Genomic DNA, 21,932 nt, shown 5'->3' with positions numbered 1-21,932 from the left:
GGTTTTTTTGTATTACAACTGTGTTGCACATCACGATTTTTTGCCATAACATCAGACAGTTAATAAGGACTATTATTTAGGCATTATTATTATTAATTGAAGTGAGTGATTTAAGTGGGAGAGGAAGTTTTAATGGCTGAAAAACGAGCCTTCGACAAATAAATTTGCAACCCAGTGATACAGCGATGTGACATCTGGAATTACGATAAATAAACCCCAATGGCAGAGGTTGCCGAAACTTGGACTATATCTAAAAGATTGCTGTATTATTCACGGTCAAATATACGTTTCTATGAGTAGTGTTAGGTCTTTTACGATGCTCCTTAAATATGTTTTGTGCTAAATAAAGAAGTGTATTATGAAAATCGGTCTAATTTGTTAATTAAAGTAATATTAGTAAGAATTTGTTTACTGCTATTACTAGATGTTACAATGAATCAGTAAAATATTTTGCAATTGCGTTACTTCTCATTCGCGCCTGCGATTTCACTCGAAAGTCGATCCACGTAATTTGTCGCCACAGGCTTGAAGGGCTCTTATCTCATCCGTCCACACTAAAACTGCTAATATAATATTATACATGCCTAAATATCTACAAATACCAGCGTAGAGCATGCAGTATTACACCACCCATGGTTTGATAATTTTTTCGAATATCTTTGAGGGTTATACCACTCAAATCTAAAAAAACTTTAGATTTATGGCTTATGCGATTCACGTTGAAAATTTGTTCCTAAGAATAAAAAAGAATATTTATTCTATACCTGTATGTATTAGGGTGGTCTAGAAATACCCAGGATAATCAGCTTTTTGGAATTTTCGCCACCCAAAATTATAGAAAATGGAAAAGGAGACCCGTAGGTTTCACCTCGTTTCTATGAATTCGTTTTCTTGAATTTGATTAAACGAATTTACCAATGAGCTAGAGATTTTAAATTGCGAATGATGCTCAAACTCCAGCTACAGAGGAATAAGTAGCCCAATTAGCAGACTATTTCAGGTTTCATCGGGTTTTATAAAAGATATAGACCATTTCAGTTTAGCACTTATTTTGTCACATGTTACGCGGTTATACTGTGGCGTTAAGACACAATATTTTTATATAGTAAAGGGTCGACGTAGCCGAATGGGTTGGTGCGTGACTACCATTCGGAATTCACATAGAGAACGTAGGTTCGAATCTCGGTGAAACACCAAAATTAAGAAAAACATTTTTCTAATAGCGGTCGCCCCTCGGCAGGCAATGGCAAACCTCCGAGTGTATTTCTGCCATGAAAAAGCTCCTCATAAAAATATCTGCCGTTCGGAGTCGGCTTGCAACTGTAGGTCCCTCCATTTGTGGAGGAGGAGGTTGGTCAAACACCTAAAAAAGGTGTATGCGCCAATTATATATATATGTATATATAAAGGGTTTTCCAATAAGAGGTGTTATTTTGATATTCAAAGAAAAATGATATTTTTTAATATAAATGATCGGATGTTTATTTCATTATAAAGAGGAAGGTATGCCGTTAATAAAAAAAAAAAAAAATAAATAACTGGCGCGTACACTTCTGTTAGGTGTTTGGCCGAGCTCCTCCTCCTATTTGTGGTGTGCGTCTTGGTGTTGTTCCACAAATGGAGGGACCTACAGTTTCAAGCCCACTCCGAACGGCAGATATTTTTATGAGGAGCTTTTTCATGGCAGAAATACACTCGGAGGTTCGCCATTGCCTGCCGAGGGGCGACCGCTATTAGAAAAATGTTTTTATTAATTTTGCTCTCACCGAGATTCGAACCAACGACCTCTCAGTGAATTCCGAATGGTGATCACGCACCAACCCATTCGGCTACGGCGGCAGCCGTTAATAGTGAAATATAATATCAGGCAAATGACCACCACGACCACGCTTACAGGACAATACCCTTTTCATGAAATTTTCCATAACCGAATTACAAAGTGGCTGCCCTATATCCTCGATAGCCTCACGAGTTCCATCTTTGAATAAAATAAGTAAGTATAATTTTTCAAAAAATATGCAATAGAATTAAGAAATAATATATTTATTTACATATATTTTATGATATGCAAGTATGTAATAATGTACAAATAGAGGCATAAGACAGGTGTATACCTATAAAATGAGACTTTTTTTCAATTTCAAACGTTTATTAACAAAAAATGGTTACAAATTTAATCTTCAAGGCAATTTGTGGATACCGCGCCAAAATTGGCCGTCTTTGGCCCCAAACCAATCATCGAGCCATTTCTTGGCTTCTTCGTGAGAATTGAAGCCCTGCGGTTCCCAATCGTACGTCTCCACCAATTCTCGGGTCGCTCTTGTTCGATGTGGCGGTGCATTGTCATCAAGAAAAATTACTTTGTGACGCCGATCGGCATATTCTGCGCATTTTCGGTGTAAAGCGCTGTTCAAATCGGCCAATTGTCGTTGGTAGCGTGCACCGTCAACTGTTTCACCTGGTTTTAATAGCTCTTACCAAATCATACCACGCTGATCCCAGAAAACACACAGCATTGCCTTGCGGCCGAAGCGATTTGGTTTGGCCGTTGTTTCTGGCTCGTGGCCGGGCGGATGTCCGCAAATCGTAGTTTGAAGGCACGAAATTCGACATTTTTAAGAGCGACAAAAATGCATTGTTATATGAAACGTAGCAAACAATGAACTGACAGATGACAGACGAAAAAAACAAGACATTTGGAAAGGTTTAAAAATACTCCTAGCAACATCTATGGACTAATAGCTGAAAGTCTCACTTCATAGGTATATACTTCGATATACTATTATGTAGGTAACATGAACCTTAAACTTATATTAAATTTTATGTTTTTGTGTATTCATTTTACTGAACTCTTCAATAACTGCTGTGAAATCAATTTCTTTTGAAACTTTTCTTTCAATCGAAAGCACGACAGATTGACGACTCGCTCTTGATTCATTGTAGATCGTTAATCGTTAAGTTAATTTTTAATTAGTTTCAATTTGGAAAAACTTCGCTCGCATGATGCATTTGATATGCAAAGGGTTAAGAAATACTGAAGTACCTATAAGCGATATGCAGGGCAAGGATTCAGTAAAGTCCCATGTTATTATGAATTGTAGGACTTCTTGGGCTGTCTATCTAGATGCAACGTCCGCACTCGCATCGGTAGCACGGATGTGCCTACGGTATCTTTTTATTTCTTATAAAACCTGCTCTTTGTCAAATTCATTGTAAATTTCTACCAGATTATCCAGTGCTACAGCCAGAGCGTCATCTGAAGCTTCCATCATGAACTTTGCTTCAATTATTTGGAAAATATTGTTCATTTGTTAGATAGCCTTGTATCGATGCGACAATTCCTGTATAAAACGGTCTATGCATTCAAACATTGACCGCCGTATTTCATCTTGAATCGATAATTCAGCATCACGAGCTAGTTCACCCGCCATAGTTTTTTTGAAGTGAAAACTTCTTTAGAATCGTTGGGAGTGATTTGGGAAAAAGTGAAACGAAAAAAGCGACCAACTTGGCTACGAAGCGTTATATTATATGTTGATATAAACGTAGCGACGAACTAAATAAAAATAACTTTTATCTTTTCTTGTGATTCGAACCAAGGATTTTGGATCGGAAGCTCACATTGCTAGTCGCTCGGCTACCGCGTCATGCTAAAGGTGCTGGCCTAAAAGTTATTTAGTTACGAAGCGTTATATTATATGTTGATATAAACGTAGCGACGAACTAAATAACTTTTAGGCCAGCGCCGACAGCATGGCGCGGTAGCCGAGCGACTAGCAATGTGAGCTTCCGATCCAAAATCCTTGGTTCGAATCACAAGAAAAAAATTTTTTTTAAACAGATATTTTATTTTATTTTATGATATGTTTATGAGGAGCTTTTTTTCATGGCAGAAATACACTCGGTGTTTTGCCATTGCCTGCTGAGGGGTGAGCGCTATTAGAAAAATAGTTTTCCTAAATTTTGGTGTTTTCACCGAGATTCGAACTGACGTTCTCTCTGTGAATTCTGAATAGTAGTCACGCACCAACCCATTCGGCTACGGCGTTTGTTTAATTTTACTGATGCAAAAATGAGGGAAAATATTTGAATAAAGTTTGCTTACTGTTTACACATTTTCCAAAGATGACGGAGAACCAAAAAAAAAGTCGATTTTCAAACAAATACGAGTGCATATGTGTAATTGTGTTAGAGTTTCGGTCACGCCCCAGCAAAACCTGCGTGCATATGTGTTTGTAACATTCAAAAAAATGTAATTGGGTTAGAGTTTCGGTCACGCAGGTTTTGCTGGGGACGCTCATAATAGCAACCGCGTGTGTATTTTTATATTCGTTAATAATTTCATTTTTAAATATTTACCGCAATTATGCCGAAAAACAATGCAGAAAAGTGTCGTGAATATCGACAGAAAAAAAAATCAATAAATAGCATCACGGAATTCATTCACGAAAATTTAATAAAGTATACACCAGAAGTATCGCGGATACTTAGAAAAGATTACGATAAAGTTCCAATGATTTTAAGTGGCGATTTTAACGTAAATTTTGCATTAGACACAGCGGTGCCTTCAATTGACTTTCTCAATACAACATTCAATTTAAAAATGTGTAACAATCGCACTGAACCGACAACACGATCAAAAACAACAATTGACGCGGTATTTCAAAGATATGTTGACAACATCGAAACCAAAGCATTTGTATCATATTTTAGCTATCATAAGCCACTCGTATCATTTGTTGAAATTGAAAACACTGAGGATGAATAATAATAAAATGAAGAAAATAAAATATGAACTTTATAGCAATATTATAATGAACCTATAATTATCCCGCCCCTAATGCTGCTTTCGTCTCATTTTCTCTCAGTTTGTCTTACGGAAGGTTTCACTTCTATCCCGTCTAACCGTTAGACTGGTATTTTTTTTTTACCTTCCTTCTTTAGTGCCAAAAATAACAGCATTTCCTACAATTGAGCTTCGTTCGGTGATTAAATATTCATTTAGGGCTTTTATTTTCATAAGAGTCATTTTTGGGAACTGTAAATATTTTTAAATCCACAGTCGGTCGAATTTTTGGTCGCACAGTCGGAAAATTCAGCCTGCACAACGAAACATTCGGTAACGGACAGTAACTGATCGACTCTCTCGGGGCCCGAAACATGGTAGTCTGCAGCATCAGGCATAAAAAGGTACACCAAGCTACCTGGCTGTCTCCTGATCGAAAAACGCGAAACCATATCGATCATGTTGTGATAAATGGAAGACACGCTTCTAGTGTATTAGATGTACGTACGATCCGAGGACCCAACATCGACTCGGATCATTACCTTGTTGCAGCCAAACTGCGCACACGCCTCTGTGCAGCAAAAAACATACATCTACCTACGCAAACAATGTTCAACATCGAAAAGCTGCACTCACAACAGATAGCCAGAAGATTCGCCACTCGACTCTCACTCTTGCTCTCAGAGAGCACTGCCCAACAAACCGGCATGCACGAGCAATGGAGCAACATTTCTCGTTCCCTCCATACCGCCGCCGAAGAAGAAATCGGATGCCGGCGAGCCCGACAAAACAGTTGATACGACGAGGAATGTCATGCTGCCGCTGAAAGAAAGGATGCCGCCTATAGAGCCACGCTGCGATCGGGCGCAACGCGAGCCATGTGGGATCGCTACAGAGAGCTAAAAAGGAAGAGAGACGTATTATCCGACAGAAGAAACGAGAGGCCGAAATACGTGAGTGCGAAGAGCTTAAGATGCTGGCCAACAGGAACAACGCCTGAAAATTCTACCAGAAAGTTCAGCGGCTTACAGAAGGTTGTAAGACCAGGGCGTTTTCCTGTAAGAATAAAGACGGCGAACTGGTGACTGACACTCAGAGCACACTTAAATTATGGAGGGAACACTTCTCGTACCTGTTAAACCGTGACAACTGCGCATGTCACAGAGAATGTGAAGATCCCGATTCCCGATACTCCAACGGACTGCCGGCTGAGCTATTGAAACATGGCGGCGAGGAGCTGGTAAGGTGCACGTATCAACTTCTATGCAAAATATGGTCGTCAGAAGGGCGATCCTGCAATCTGTGCCAATTACCGCGGGATTAGTCTTCTAAATATCGCCTATAAGGTTCTAGCGAGCATATTGTGTGAAAGAGTGAAGCCCACCGTCAACCAATTGTTTGGACCTTATCAGTGTGGCTTCAGACCTGGAAGGTCTACCATCGACCAAATATTTACAATTTACAAATCTTAGAAAAGACTCACGAAAGGAGAATCGCCACACACCATCTTTTCGTCGATTTCAAATCTGCATTCGACATTACGGAAAGGAGTTACTTGTATGCCGCGATGTCTGAATTTGGTATCCCCACAAAACTAATACGGCTATGTAAGAAGACGTTGCTCAACACCAACAGCGTCATCAGAATTGGGAAGAACCTCTCCGAGCCGTTTAATACCAAAAAAGGTTTCAGACAGGGTGACTCGTGTGACTTCTTTAACCTGATGTTGGAGAGTATCGTACGAGCCGCAGAACTCAGTCGCTCAGGCACAATATTTTATAAGAGTGTACAATTGTAGGCGTATGCCAATGATATCGATATCATCGGTCTTAACAACCGCGCTGTTAGTTCTGCCTTCTCCAAACTGGATAAAGAGGCAAAGCGAATGGGTTTGGTGGTGAACGAGTACAAAACGAAGTACCTCCAGTCTTCAAACAAACAGTCGGCGCACTCGCGTATATGCACCCACGTCACTGTAGACAGTTATAATTTCGAGGTTGTAAAAGACTTCGTTTATTTAGGAACCAGCATTAACACCGATAACAATGTCAGCTTTGAAATCCAACGTAGAACATGTGTTGCCAACAAGTGCTACTTTGGACTACGTAAGCAACTGAGCATTAAAGTCCTCTCTCGACGAACAAAACTAACACTCTACAAGGATCTCATCATGCCCGTCCTATCGCATAGCGCAGAAGCTTGGACGATGACAACATCCGATGAAGCGACGCTTGGAGTGTTTGAGAGAAAGATTCTGCGTAAGATTTTAGGATCTTTGCACGTTGGTAACGGCGAATATCGCACGGCGACGCAGTATTCGACGCGGTACCAGCTGGTGGTAGCAGGGGAAGAGGAAGGCCTCCTCTGCGTTGGAAAGATCAGGTGGAGAAGCACTTGGCTCCAATTGGCGCCGGTTAGCACGAGAAAGAAACGACTGGCGCGCTTTGTTAAACTCGGCCAAAGTCACGTAAGCGGTTATCGCGCCAACTAAGAAGAAGAAGAAATATTTTTTAACCAAATTAACTTCCTCCAGTATAGAGAGCCAAAATTGTACATAGGTCAAAAAATTGCGAAAACTAAAGTAATTGTTTTGGAAAGACGTCACCTTCAGTATCCAATTCGCCTTGAACTGGCACGATCTAATTTCTGAAAATACCATGTATGCCTGTATAAATGGCACCCGGCTGACGGTTATACGTGTAACCGTAAGATATTTTGATTTTTGTCGTGAAGCTGTGTCAGCTGGTTAGTCTCTCACCACACGATGTTGCCAAACAGTACATTTTAAAATCATTGACAAAATAATGATTACATTAAAAGCTATATTTAATAAAGTTAATTATAGGTAAATAAACTATTTGCATTTGTTGGTTTTTAGCTTTGGTTTATTATACATACAATGAAAAATTGTAATTGATGTTCGTAAAAGTGCATACATATGTAAACTTATGAATGGCAACATTGTGTCGATACAAGGAAAAGCAAAGCGATGTATTTTTAAACATGTAAGCAAACCAAAGCAGCTGTTTTTTACGTTCCTATACGAGTAGTTTTGCTCAATTTTGGCTATCTCAAGTCAAACGGACACGGTGTACGTACGTGAGTGTGAGCACTTTAAATGTGCGTATACCGCGCCACTAATAATAAAATTAGTCGAGAACTTAATACCGCTGGCACATAAACTGGAACCAGCTGACACGATCTATCTTACCACAGTACCAGAAATCTATTAAAATTTGGATTTATTTCGTGTCTCCGAATTTCTTTCTTTCATAGATTTCCACCAGCTCTCCAGTTTTGCAGATGGTAAAAAAGTTACAAGTAATAGCAACACTGAAGTAAACAAACAGCAAAACTAAATATAGGTATAGCTATACGTACATACATATTATAAGTACCTGCAGCGAATTGCTTTTATTGATTTATATTCTCCATATTATTTATATAGTAGTTCACAGAAATCTATAAACAATGTCTTGATTGTCGTATCTGCGTCTCTTTTCCTACATTTTTTCATGCATTCACGCATGCATGTGAAAACTGTTGGCTTCTGTGTGTTCACTGCGGGGTCCAGTAATAGACAAAATTCTGAATGTATAGATAGAGTTTAAGTATGCGTTTGGCGTTCTCGACAAATTTCACTACAGCGCAAGAAGGAACGGCGAACAAATCACCATACATTTTTAAATGTTTATGTTTTTAAAAACTATGTTAACCATGACTTATAATACGTTTCCACTAAACGCAGAGTTTGCAGTTGTTATAAAAATTATGTTTAAATTGTGATTCGTTTGTCAACTTGTTTTATTCCTGTGTATGGGTGTGGTGTATAAGAGCTTGAAAACATAAAATGATAATACTAAATAGAAATATTGTTGAGAAGATTTTTTTTATTCTAACCTGGTAGAAAATGTCATGGCTTTTATTTTTTGAATATGATATCCGCGGCTATGAGTTGCACGGTCCGTTTGATCAATCAAATTTTTGACTACTTTTTCTAATAAATCTGAATAATAAAGCTGAATGAGCCCAATCACCAAAATTGCGACGTAACTGATGGTCATTTGACTTCAATTCTTGCGCAAGCTGCATTTTATAGGTACGTAAGCCAAGATCCTTACGTCAAATTTTCCACGTAGTCGAAGGACAAATTGAGAACGGCGACGAATCGTTATTTCAGCGTCTTCTACACCGCTTCGCTCTATGAATTTCGCTGAACAGATTTATTTTTTTCTAATTGTAGTAAATTCTTAAAATTTGGAAATGTTGGTCTAGCGTTGAACTGTTTATGATGTCTTGCCTAACCTTACTGAACAGAAATATCAACACAGTTTCCCATAATCAACTGTAAAAACATAGTTATCGACATCGATAATTCTCATACACCTAAAAAACGCCCGTTATATATAAATATTACACGCGGGTAGCCAATAAAATTGTGTTGATAATAATGCAATAACAAACGAGAAAAAGTCACGTAAACGAAACAGTATTGCCACCATTTAATATAGCAAAACCTATTTCTTGTTAGCCAAAACTTAACTTAGAAAATTTAGAGAGCTTTAGGGCTTAGATTCCTAAGATAAGTCTCTAATTACGTCTAATTTGAATAAAATTCCTCCAAATATGCCATACAAAATTGATTTTTCGCACAAATGTCAACACGTCAAAGTGAACTGTCGGAAATAAAGACAAGGCAACAAACAAAGAAAACATTTCATGTGGCGGGTGCAATCATGATCAAGAATGTCAGAATACAAGATTGCGCCTACCGACTTCACCGCGATGTTAGTACTGCGAATAAACAAACAAAACGTAAATAAGTTACTTGTGTGTGTAGAGGAAGAGTAAACGAAAGCATGTGTAAACTGTCCAACACAAGAAATTATACACATATACACGAACTATTTTTGTTAGCATTCTGAGATATTGCTATAATTCGAGCTTTCACAATTTCACACGCGGCATTTCATTTCACTGTTTGCTTTGATTTAAAAACTAGAATCTTAAAATCACAATATTCACCAAGCCATTCACTTAATATTCACAAGCAGGTAATTTCTCTTCTTCTTGTTCGCAGCATTTACGTAATCGGTTGTCAAAATCGTGAAAAAATATAGTACTGGTTTTCGGAAGGTGCCACTTTCTGTATCGCGATGACGTGATCACTAAGTTACTACGAAAACTAAGTTAAGTCTTAGCTAACACAGCTTTAAATTTCGGCCTATTGTAACTTGAGAGCTTGCCATATCTTCAATTTTATAATTCTTAAGAATACATGTAATTGAAAATAAAATTAGTTTTGAAAATAATTTCGTTCGTGTGGTATTCATAACTGTTAAGCAGATGGAAGATGGCAAAGTATTTACATGTGACCGTTACGAATTTCTTAAGTTGATTTAAGTCTTCTCTAATTAAGCTTTTAAGTAGCCGCGCTTTAAAGCAAGAACTTCATACCAGCGCTTTCAGGTCTTGTCCCATGTGCCGCTTATACCTCAAAATATAAATTTGTGCAATTATAGTATATTACTTTTCAAAGGTGTTTCAGGCTTTGTGGCAAATAGCTGTTTCAAACATTACCATAGTTCTGGTACTATTGAAGACGGCACCGATGCCATCGATAAATCTTCCATGACAGCTGCCTCTGATGTGCTTATTGCTTATTTTACCCATCGCAGCATACCCGTCCTCGCCATAAGCAATCTTTGCGCCTGTTTGGCAGACAGAGGCCAGCAGGCGCATACGCCCTTGCAGGTCTAACCACAGCTCTATAAATTTTGAATTTTAACTTCATTGACATTTTTTTGTCCCACAAGACTCTTGACACTGCGCGCCAACTTTCGGCTTGTATACGGTTCGTCACTTCGCGGTCTAGTGAGCAATCATCGCTTACAATGGAGCCAAGATATTTGAAACTCTCAGACGCGGATACCGTTTCAGCATCGATATGAAATTTCGGAATCTGGCCACTATCATTAAAAGCGAAGTGTCGTGCACTGTTTTCTGTCTGCTTATGTGTAAACCATTTGTTTCCACAACTTCAGCCCACTGTGACAATTTATTTTGTAAAGCATTAGCGTTCTCAGATAGTAGCGCGTCATCATCTTCGTCTCTCTAATAAACAATAAAAATCTGTGGATGGCTGCGCACTCTTAGTCTGTCCGACATGCAAAGAAGTAAGAGTTTAGACAACGATTTTGAGTTCTGGCAAGAGCGGGACAGTGACAAAAAAAGTTTTCAATGCGTTCGACCTTCTCCTCGTTCCTGCGGCTGCGACAGAAGTCATTTTAGGGAAACACCATATATTTCCCATGTGTTCCCATAAGGCAGTGCCTTGAGATGATACCAACCGCTGTATTAATGAAAGTCCGGTCTAGATTGATGAAGAAGCTAGCTCTGTATTTATTCCTTCTAGACCAAACCTGCCGCATACAAATGGTCCATCTACTGTTCGCTTGCGCGATGTCTAGATTCTTACATTCTTTAGGAGGTTTGCATTTCGACTTCGTGGTCGTTTGTGCCATCTACTCATCACAGTGCTTCATCCAAAACCTGTCCCCTTATTAAGCTCAGGATATAGCTGGGTTGGATGGAACGTATGTGCCTCTGGCTGCAATTTCCCAAGATGTCTTTACCTTCCCCGCGCTATAGCGCTGCATTCCAGGAGAAAGTGCGTTTGAGTATCCCGAGATTGGTCGCAGAAACAGCAAGAGTCCATTGATCGAATTCCGATCATGTACAGATGGCTATGCAGTCTGCTGTGGACTGTGAGGATGCCCGTGAGCATTCTCAGATTATCCTTCGGGAAGGATATACGCTTTTTAAACCTCATTTAGTTGTACCCTTCCAGTAAGGATTTTGCCGGACGTAGCCCCATAGTTTGGTGCCAGCAAACCTCCCTTAGCCCTAGTTATTCACTCGTGAGCTTCTCTTTGATGGTATGTCTTTCCATAGTCAGGAAAGGCTTGGGTCTTAAAGGCAAGGTCGCAGCATATCTCGCCAATGCGTCCGCTATATCGTTTCCAGTTATACCCTTGTGTTCTGAGACCCAAATTAGTCGGATGCAATTGTGCATTCCTAGTAGATTAAGTTTCTCGATAAACTCAAGTACCAGTGACGATTTGATCTCACAGGACGATAGGGCCATTAGTGCTGCCTGACTATCACTCAGAATGGCAATTCGCTCATTTCCGCTTGGAAGATGCTTGGAAAACTGCCCATTGCCAGCCCAAAACAGCGCCTATGTCTTCTGGGGTCTTCGAGTCATCTGTGTACCAGGGCAGGGTAAACTCCTGGAGCTTGTTTTCAAATGCAGGGCTACTCCAGTTTAACTTATTATTCAGTTCAATTCTGAACTTCTTTTCGAATTTGATCACCTTAGTGACATCATCTCTGGGTAGCTGGGTGAGTGGGAGCTGCAACCTTAGCACTTCCATGTTTTTGGATGACATTACTTTTCCTCTCCCGAACCTTTCCCTGGTGCTATTCAGAAAGGATACGCTTGGCTGATTGATAAATAACTATATGGAGCGGTGCCGAGCATCACCTCCATCGCGGCCTACAGCCAAGTCCGCATCGCTCCCGTGATGCACAATCATGCTAAGCGCTGAGGCTTATTTAGCGCTGCCCGCACTGTCGAAAAAGCGACCCTCGAGCGCTCCAAATGTCACCATTGGTGTTATTATCATGATGTACATCCATCTCAGCATTCTTGAGCTACAGTCCTAAAATTTTCAAGCTGGACGTTTATAGATTGAGAGCCTTTGTTGCCTTGTATAAGATTGTGTCAGCATGCCTTTTCCAATTAAGCTTGGCATCCAGCACGAGGCCAAAGGACTTAACTTCGCTGATCAAACTTTCTGGTAAGGTTTTTCTCTTGGTGAAAACGATGATGCCTGTTTTGGATGGGTTTATGTCCAGACCTACCCCAGCACATCATCTTTTTGTCAGGTTTAAAGCTCTTTGCAGTATATCGTGTTCTATAATCACAACGTCATCCGCATATCCCTGACAGTGGATTCCGTTGTTTGTCAGCAAGTGAAGCAGGTCGTCTACTACTAGGCTGGTGATAAGACCCTCCCTGTGTCCCCTTACGTGTTTGTAGCTCGATGGTACTGTTCGCTTTTGTGGTTTTAACTATCCTTGTCTGAGGCCGGGACTTCATCCATCTGCCGATGGGTCCCTGTACGATTCTCTTTTATAGTGCGCGACATAACCTAAGTGAGAGGCATTGTCGAAAGCTCCCACTATATCAAGGAATCAGCGCAGAGTCCGTAGACCTTCCTTCCTTGGTTTTGATGGAGAGGTGTTATACGCACAGTGTTTGATCTGATTTCATTATCAATAATCTTCTCCATTGCTTTTAATACAGAGTAGGTGAGACTGATTGGTCTGAAGGACTTAACCATCCAGTCCTTTTTTCCTACTTTTTGTATGAAAACCACTTGTGCTCTTCTCCATACTGTTGGTATGATGCCAGTTCAAAACTGTCTCACATTATCACAACTAGGTGTGGTATAATTAGCTCCTCGCGCTGATTTAGTACTACCGGGCGAATTCCATCAGCCCCCGTGGCCTTATATAGGTTGAACGAGCTAACGTCCCATTTTATGGATTGGTGGGTAAACATTTTCAGTTCGGTTGGGTCGGCCCCCGTATAGGACTCCGGGATCTGAGTTACGGCTCCCGAAAAATGTGTGGCCAGCAAGACGGTTGATCTTTCTACCTCATCGCATGTATTTGTGCCATCTATCTTTTTTATACTTAGTTGGATATCCCTCCTCTCCTTAGCCATAGCTTTTTGGAGCCTACCATCAACGGGGGTTGACGCAGACGAAAATGTGGACTTATATGATCCAGAACTTGCTTGAGAATAAAGGGATGCCCACAAACTGGACAGAGGGCAGAATGGACCAATATAATATCAGTTTCCTTTCTGTCTAGTTAATCCGCAATGCAATTTTCAGGAGTGAATATATCATATATCCAGGAGCCCAGACAACGTTTGAGGCGTAGACAGCTCGTTTCGAATAGCCCTACATTCGATTAGCGCTTTGGACGAAGTACTGTAGAAATTTAGAGACGGCCGAATAACTAGGTTTAGCTGCAACTCTTTTGCAATTATCCCGGAATTTAATCTAAGGTATATTGTGTCAAGAGTCTTGACTGGGGTAGAAAAAAGCGCACCTGTGAGAAACATGGAAACTGCCTTTTGTACCCTTTTCATTTTGCTCTTGGATACCGTATTTTCCAACGTTTCCCACCAAACACTGACTCCGTAAGAGCGGATAGGCTTCACAACCGCAGTGTACAGCCAGTGTACGATACGAAGTTTTAAACCCCGTCTTCTATCTTTAGCTGGTTTGCATTCATACAGAGCAGTTACTGCTTTTCTCGACTTGTTTTCCATGTTCGGCACCAATTGAGTTTACGGCACATAATAATCTCGAGGTACCTTACCTTGATAGCAAGTTAAGTTCCATCCCATTTAGTAAAGAGGGCCTTGAAGTCAGGTATTTTATATTTGTTTGTGAAAGCACCATTTCGGTTTTCGTGGCATTGACATTCAGTCTACTCTTCATGGATCAGCTATCTACAATGTAGAGAGCGTTTTGTAACAGTTCGCTCAGAGCAGTGAGATGCTTTCCTGATGCCGTTAATGCAATATCGTATGCGATAACATTACAGCAAGTATTTTACAAATTTAAGAGTACAATATTTACAGTGAGGTTTCAGAGTATGGGGGGATAGTACCTACCCTGAGGGGTAACCCCCGCTATATGCCTATATGTCGTCCCTCCATTTCCAATATAATGGTTCCTATCTTAAGAAGTAGCCGAACTAATAATAACACCGGCCGTTCAAGATCCGCCTGAAGTAAGGCGCTGAAAACAGTATCCGGCTAAATGTTGTACAAAGCCTCTTTTAATCAGGATACCTAGCATAAGTTTTTTAAAGGCAAGTTCCCTTTCTAGTTTTCATCTGGTACTCTCTTCTTGTCTTTAGAACAAAATTTAGGGCATGATATTTTAAAAGCCCTATTGTATATTTTGGGAGTAAAGTTTACAGTTCTCTCACCGAGAGAAGCGGACTTTGCCTGAGAAGAGTTCGCCCCATCAATTCTTAACTGTAGCCTCTGCGTACCAAGAGAAGCGTATTTGTGAAATGATGCTTTGTATTTTGTTCAGTATTTTCTCCTTCAATATCTGTTACATAAAAGAGTGGGAACTCTAGGAGAGTTCAAAAGAAATATAGATGATCAGAAAAGGAGGACTAATTGGCAACATTCCACTCACTGATACTATCTGAGAAAGCACTCGAGACCAGCGTTGCATTACATAGTTAAGTATTATAAATATTTCAATATATCTGATGGCGTTTTTGTAGTTAAGAAATTATTAAATCTTCTACCAAATACCTATTTGTTTTCTGAAATTAAATGCATTAAACCAGCTGACAAAATGAATGTGCAGTTGTTTACTTTATGAAGCAAACGTAGATCTTTCGTTGCTTTCACGGCCGCGGCAAATATGATAGAACTGTTTGCTGCTTCCGGTAATCGCTATATTCAGTGATCCCCTGTTCTTTAGACGCATCCGACGGTCGATGCGCAATTCACACGTCTGATCCACATTTACTTCACGGCGATGTTATATTAATGTTTGCAGTTTAATTTCCGCAATCCTGTATTCTATCATTCCTGATTTTATAGAAGATATCAACGTCGGAAACCTTAAGGCTCCAGTCTATTTATTATTTCATCACAAAAGAAACTTAAAGAAACACTAGCAATAGCAGTAATTTTTATTTGTATCTTTCTTTAGTATAAACGCGTGTCTTAATATTTAGTATACCTTTTGATGTACATACTTATGATCAGATTGGAGGTAATTTTGACAAAAGGGTTTTTTGACAGATCACGCGTGACTACTGTCAAACTTAAATAAAGCAAAAGCAATCAGAAGCCATTCAATGAAAAACCATTGCAACTATTGAAAACAACCGTTTGGTGCAGTATACGGACTGAAGGAATCATCGGTCCCTATTTCTTTAAAGAAGAAGCTGGTGCCAATGTAACAATGAATGGTAAACGCTATCGGGTCATGACAAACGACTCTTTGATGCCGAAAAATGAAGCTTGTGATCTCCACAATATTTGGTTCTAGCAAGACGGCACTACTTGCCATATAGCCCATGATACACTGGATTTACTCTATCGTCATTTCGGTGAGCAATTTATCTCTCGTAAAGGACCAGGGGATTGGCCTCCAAGATCTTTGCACTTTATTTGTGGGGAGTGTAAAGTATAAATGCTTTGTGGATAAACCAGCTTCGATTCAGGCAATGAAAGCCAATATTACTGAAGTTATTCACGAGATACCGACAGACCGAGTCCTCCAGCGCTGTCATTCGAAATAGGTGTTTACCGATACCCCCCAATTACGGCGCAGTTGCGGCCAACATTTGAAAAGGATTATCTCTAAAAAAAAAGATGTCATGAATGGTTCTACACAAAAATAATAAAGATTGCTCAATCAATTTGAATTTTCGTTGTTTTATTTTTGTTACAAAATGTGGCATGAAAGTCCCCGAGGTCGGTAGCACAACACTCTGCATATGACTTTGAGTTAAAGTTTAGATTTCTTTAAAGTTCTGTCAAGCACATTTTTTCCGAGTAGGTATAAACAATATATAAATTTATTTCCATATATATATTTATTCTTAGTCGAAATGTTTATTTATGGTATTTCCTTTTAATAATATTTTGACAACAGATTAAAAAAATGAATGGAGAAGACAGGAGTATTCGGAAAACTGAACAAAAACATATTCCTTAACCGCAAACAAGGAATATGGTTATCCCAAAATTATGACCCGGTTTACTTTCAGATAACGAAATTCCTAACAGGTCATGGTTACTGCTTGAAGTATGTACATATAGTACACCGCTTTGGGCTATGCCTTTTTGTTCCATAAGACGCTTATGCGTCTTGTCTGCCCACGATTCTCGGCAAACACTATCAGAATATCCGAAAGCCCAAAAAAATGTATCGACGTCATAATGACTTCAAAGTATGGGTGGCACAAGCTTTCCCCAGCAATCAATAACAGCTATACGTAACATACATTAAAGCAAGCAGAAGTGTGTGAAGTATCCGACTTCGAGGTAAACGACTGCTAAATAGACGATATCAGACTAAGAAACTGACTCTTTAAGTCGGAGTGATATAAGAATGATGAGAGGAGGCGCTTAGATCCGACTGGCGTAGTTTCTAAAAATCAGCAAAACTTTGGAAAGAGCCGAGTACAGAAAACTTTTGACGGACTCAAACTACCGCCCAAAATTTACTTAACGGTAATACCGGGGTGGGTACGTAGGTGGAAGGGGGTTTCGTTTGAGTTTAATTCCCACAAAAGCGCGGTATAGGTGTACGATGATTCCTCCTCGAAGCTTGTTAACAAAAACCGTCGGGCTATGTTTATTTCAATAGTTTAGAAGTTATGTATGCAATAAGCAAAGTAAACTTCTAAAATAAGTATATTAACACTTTGTTAGGCTTAATCATTCAAAAGCTTAAAACAAAGATAGCTTTAACATTTGGAACTTACCGGGCGCAGGTTGAGATGGATACGATGGTTTTTTCATCCACTCATAATACTGAGCTTTTACAGGAGAAGCTTGATTATTGTAAGAAGCATTAACAATATTTGTCCCACTGTTGTTACTACTATTTGAAGGGAGGTGTGGTGACGATGTTGTTAAAGAAACTTCTGGACTGGAAACATTACTTCCTGATATTGCTAAGGTAGGTGATGGTAAACTTTCGTTAATATGATGCTCATTTAAGCCTCGCCTGGACTCGTTTATTGATATAATTTCTGCAGAAGGAGGGCCTGTTGAATTAGTGCTGCGACCTGAACTAGTTGTAGTGTTACCTACAACAGTGCCATCATTCGATTCATTGATAAGTTGTTGCATATGAGGTGCATTTTGTAGCAAGTTTTCGGTATTTGATAAAGGAGAATGCCATTCCGCGGCAGAACTGCCTGGTGGGTGGAACATGTGGTGCGTATTATAATAAACCTGATGATGGCTATGCGACGATTCCATCTCGTTCAGGAGTTGATGATTTGCTGATGTAGGATAATTTGCTGTCCACTGCCAAGGCTGAGTGGGAGGGTAGTTCAAATTACTCGAAGTATGTTTCTGAGAATAAGGCAGGGCGTTGTAATATGAGACCATTTTGCTTGTTATATGATGTATTTAGTTATGATTTTTAATTGTTTACAAAATTAAAAGCACATAATTTAGACGAATATTGCATTGTGTTTTTTTCTTTAAGGCTTTGAGGTTTTCATTATATTGTATTCACTTGTTTACGTTTTCAAATGTTGCATTTTATGCCAGTGTTTACTTTTAGTTTTGTTTATATACTAGATTTCAATAGTAATTTCTAATACTCGATAATTTTTATTTCCGTATTTGGAATATTTTTTTCAATCACACTTGCGCTAGCACGTTCTTAATATGAAAGTTAGACTCTAAATAATAAATAAAATCTTTAAAGAACCGTTAATCAAACATTGTCTTGGTTTAGAAGTGTACAATTCAAGAGCATTAAAACCGTTAATACGCCAACTTCTTGGAAGCTTAAACAAAATAAACTATTTATTGCATTGGAAGGTAGCACATATTTTCCACTGAATGCCTTAATACTTCAGCTACCATTTTTAATTTAACTTACATCTGCCATTCAGTTGTATACAACCTCCAATAGAAACGAAGATACTCTAAAACTTTGTTGTCGTAATCACACAAACACACATCAATAAATCCACAGGGCTTCCCTTTTCTTTCTTGCAACGTAAAATAACAGCTTAACTTGCTTGGATGTGTACTATCAACGAAAACGGTGTTGTCCTACTCACTCACACTGCGTGAAATCCAATTGGTTATTTGAAGCCACGCCTTCGTCTAATGAATTTTGCAATTGGGGAGGTTTCAAGGCTTATTTAATAATAATGCAAAATAAGAGCTCAATTTCACAAATTACTGGCTAGAAGGCGTACATTATTTTGAATAGAGTCAACCATTTTTATTAATTAAGGCTAATAAAGTGAAAATTGCTTAAGTGTAAATACTGATAACCCTACAAATATAATTACAAACAAATTAATGCTATTGAAAACATTAAACAAATTATTGTATTTTATTTCATTACATACAAATATAATTGTAAAGGATATACGAATCGTATGCACACCTAATAGACCAAAACGCGCTAGAAAAATATTATGAAAAACCTAATCGTTAACCTTGAAAAATTCTTCAGAGCCTATTTAAAACTTTTATGGCAAAAATTGTAGGAAAACTAGAACAGAGCCCTAGTAATAATATCACTTGTACAAGATAACTCCAAAAAATAACTATCTTTGATTAATTTTATTTTTATCTTTTGATTCTGCATAACAAGTTGTACTTTGACTCGGCGTTTGGCTAGCTGGAAAAAGGTTATCTCTAATGACCTGGGTGCGACTTAGACCGTAAGTTATCTTTTTTACTTCGAGTTTCCCAATAGAATTTTTGATGAAATTTTTATTCTTGCACGATTATCAAAAACCATACATGCATATATTCCTTGAAATGATGGAATAAGTTCATTTTAGAACCTCCCAAAACGAACTGTGCATATGTTCGACCTAACCTTACGGGATATGTAGCTGAATATGAGGAATTGTATAAACAGCATGAGAAGTCAGGAAACAATAGCTAATAACAGATTTTGTAACGAACGAAGCAATAACGAAAAAACCAACGGAAACCGTTAGTAATAAACGAAATTATTCATTTGAATTTAACCCGAGAGATGGCCTGGACATATCTGATCTAGTATTTGATATTTCTAGTGATGATAGGACTTATAATGCAGTACCTATGCAAAAAACGGGCGATTGATTTTTATTCCTAGTTTGAATTAAAAGTTTTATGAATTTTATATATTTACGAATTCAATGTTAGCTTTACACAGATTATACAATATTTTTTTGTAATAAAAATTATTTATTTCTGTTTTATAAATAGGTAACAGAGATGAGATTATTCATGTTTTCCTTCCAATTTTTCGGAAAGTTATTTGGAGTTGTTTCATCTCACTTGATTTTTTAAAGTAGTGGAATATATCCACTAAAGACTATATGCCGCACGTATTTTTTGAAGGATTTTTTGCACGGTTATCCAAGGAACGTATCTACCGTTGGGTGAGGTATACGAGGGGTGCCTTTTATATGTCGGGATTAGAGAACAAAAACAAATTTTAATCATCGAAAATCACTTCATTGTTTTTCAAAATATTCTCGATGAAGATCTATACACTTTTGCATGCGTTTGAACCAATTGTCGAAGCACTTTTGCCACTCTGAATGAGGTACCTCCAAATATGCATTCTGAATGCCGCAACCGTTTCTTCAGGTGTCGAAAAACGTTGACCTCTCAGTTTGTTTTTTACGTACGGGAATAAAAAGAAGTCATTCGGTGCCAAGTCAGGACTATACGGCGGATGACCCATTAATTTGATGTTTTGGGTGCTCAAAAATGCAGTTGTTTGAGCCGATGTGTGAGAGCTCGCATTGTCCTGGGGAAGAGTGATCCGTCTTTGGCGATTGGTTTTCCTAATTTCTTGGAAGACAACTGGCAAACAAATGGTTGTATACCACTCAGAATTTACTATTCCGCGTTGTTCTAGTGGTACGGTTGCGATATGTCCAGTTTTTCCGAAAAAACAGGCGACCATTTGCTTGGAAGTGCTTCGTGCGCGAACAACTTTTGTTGGATTTGGCTCATCTTGAAACACCCATACAGTCGACTTCTGTTTACTTTCGGGCTCATACGCGTAAATCCATGATTCATCACCTGTCACGATGTCATAGACGTGTTTCGAAGCCCGCGATCGTATTTTTTGAGCATTTCCTTCGACCAATCGACACGAGCCTTTTTTTGAGCGATTGACAAATTGTGTGGGATCAAACGCGAACAAATTTTTTTAACAGTCAAATGTTTATGCAATATTGAATGTATGCTGGTCCCACTAATGCCTAAGATTGTCTCAATCTCACGATAGGTCACATGACGATCTTGCAATTTCAGTTCGCGCACAGCATCAATGGTTTTCGGAACAACAACTGATTTTGGACGACCTTCACGAAATTCGTCTTGGAGTGAACTACTACCACGATTGAATTCACCATACCATCGATAAACACTGGTCCTTGATGGAGCTTCATCGCCAAAAAATGAATTAAGTTCATCCATGCAATGTTGCTGAGTTAATCCACGTCGAAAGTTGTAAAAAATAATTGCACGAAAATGTTCACAATTTAATTCCATTTTTGGACCGAGATGAATCTTTTAAGTTACTGTAAACAACACAAATAGCACTGGTATTTCAAAACGTTCTGAGTACGTAAAAGCCAAAAAATGTCAAACTTTGCGATACAGCTGTCAGTTGCCAAAATAATACCTTTTGATTTTGCCTCTATCATTTTCGGCAGTTTAATTACGCTGGCTATCGACTCAATCACAGCATAATATTTGGATATAATCTAAAGGCATATATGGTAAGAAACATAGTTTGACCGGAGGCATTGTAAATCTTATACGGTTACTTTCTAGAGGCAACATTTCCTCATTATACCAGCTTGAAAAGTTTCCGGAACAACCGTCAGGTGACTCTCTAAGTCAACTTATTTGAGTTGTATTTTTTTGTTAGGTTTCCACATCTGTAATTAACATTCCTACCAAAATTTTATCCTCATTGCATGACTTTTTGAAAAATTACGCCGGAAGTAAGTCTACCTCTGCATGTGTTTTCGATTTTTTACAGTTTTAAAAATGGATTTGAATTGCAACACGAGAATTTTCAATTTGTATTAAATTTTGCGAAAACCTTAGAAATGTTGGAAAACAATTTCGGTAATAATGCTATTAAAAAACAACCGTTTACGAGTAGCATGAACGCTTCAGAAAAGATCGTGATTCCGTCGAGGATGACGAACGTAGTGTCAAGCCGTCGACATCGAAAACTGATGAAAACACCAAAAAAGTGAAAGAAAAGTTTATGTATAACCGCAAAATTAACCATCAGGGAGC

The 21,932-nt window shown here is 38.7% G+C and overlaps 1 protein-coding gene across 1 annotated transcript in view; it reads right to left on the bottom strand.

Moving 5' to 3' along the window:
* LOC129249497 (homeotic protein caudal) overlaps nt 1–18,474 on the bottom strand; it is a 95,066-nt gene extending 76,592 nt beyond the window's left edge. The window contains exon 1 of the mRNA XM_054889349.1: nt 17,396–18,474. Coding sequence (XP_054745324.1) covers nt 17,396–18,029 — 634 coding nt within the window. The 5' untranslated portion in view covers nt 18,030–18,474. The remainder of the gene's footprint in view (nt 1–17,395) is intronic.
* Nucleotides 18,475–21,932: the final 3,458 nt, after the last annotated feature.

The sequence above is a fragment of the Anastrepha obliqua genome, chromosome 5 (assembly GCF_027943255.1).
Source record: "Anastrepha obliqua isolate idAnaObli1 chromosome 5, idAnaObli1_1.0, whole genome shotgun sequence".
Classification (NCBI taxonomy): Eukaryota; Metazoa; Arthropoda; class Insecta; order Diptera; family Tephritidae; genus Anastrepha; species Anastrepha obliqua.
Note: the sequence above shows the minus strand (reverse complement) of the source record. Positions and strands in the feature narration are given on the sequence as shown.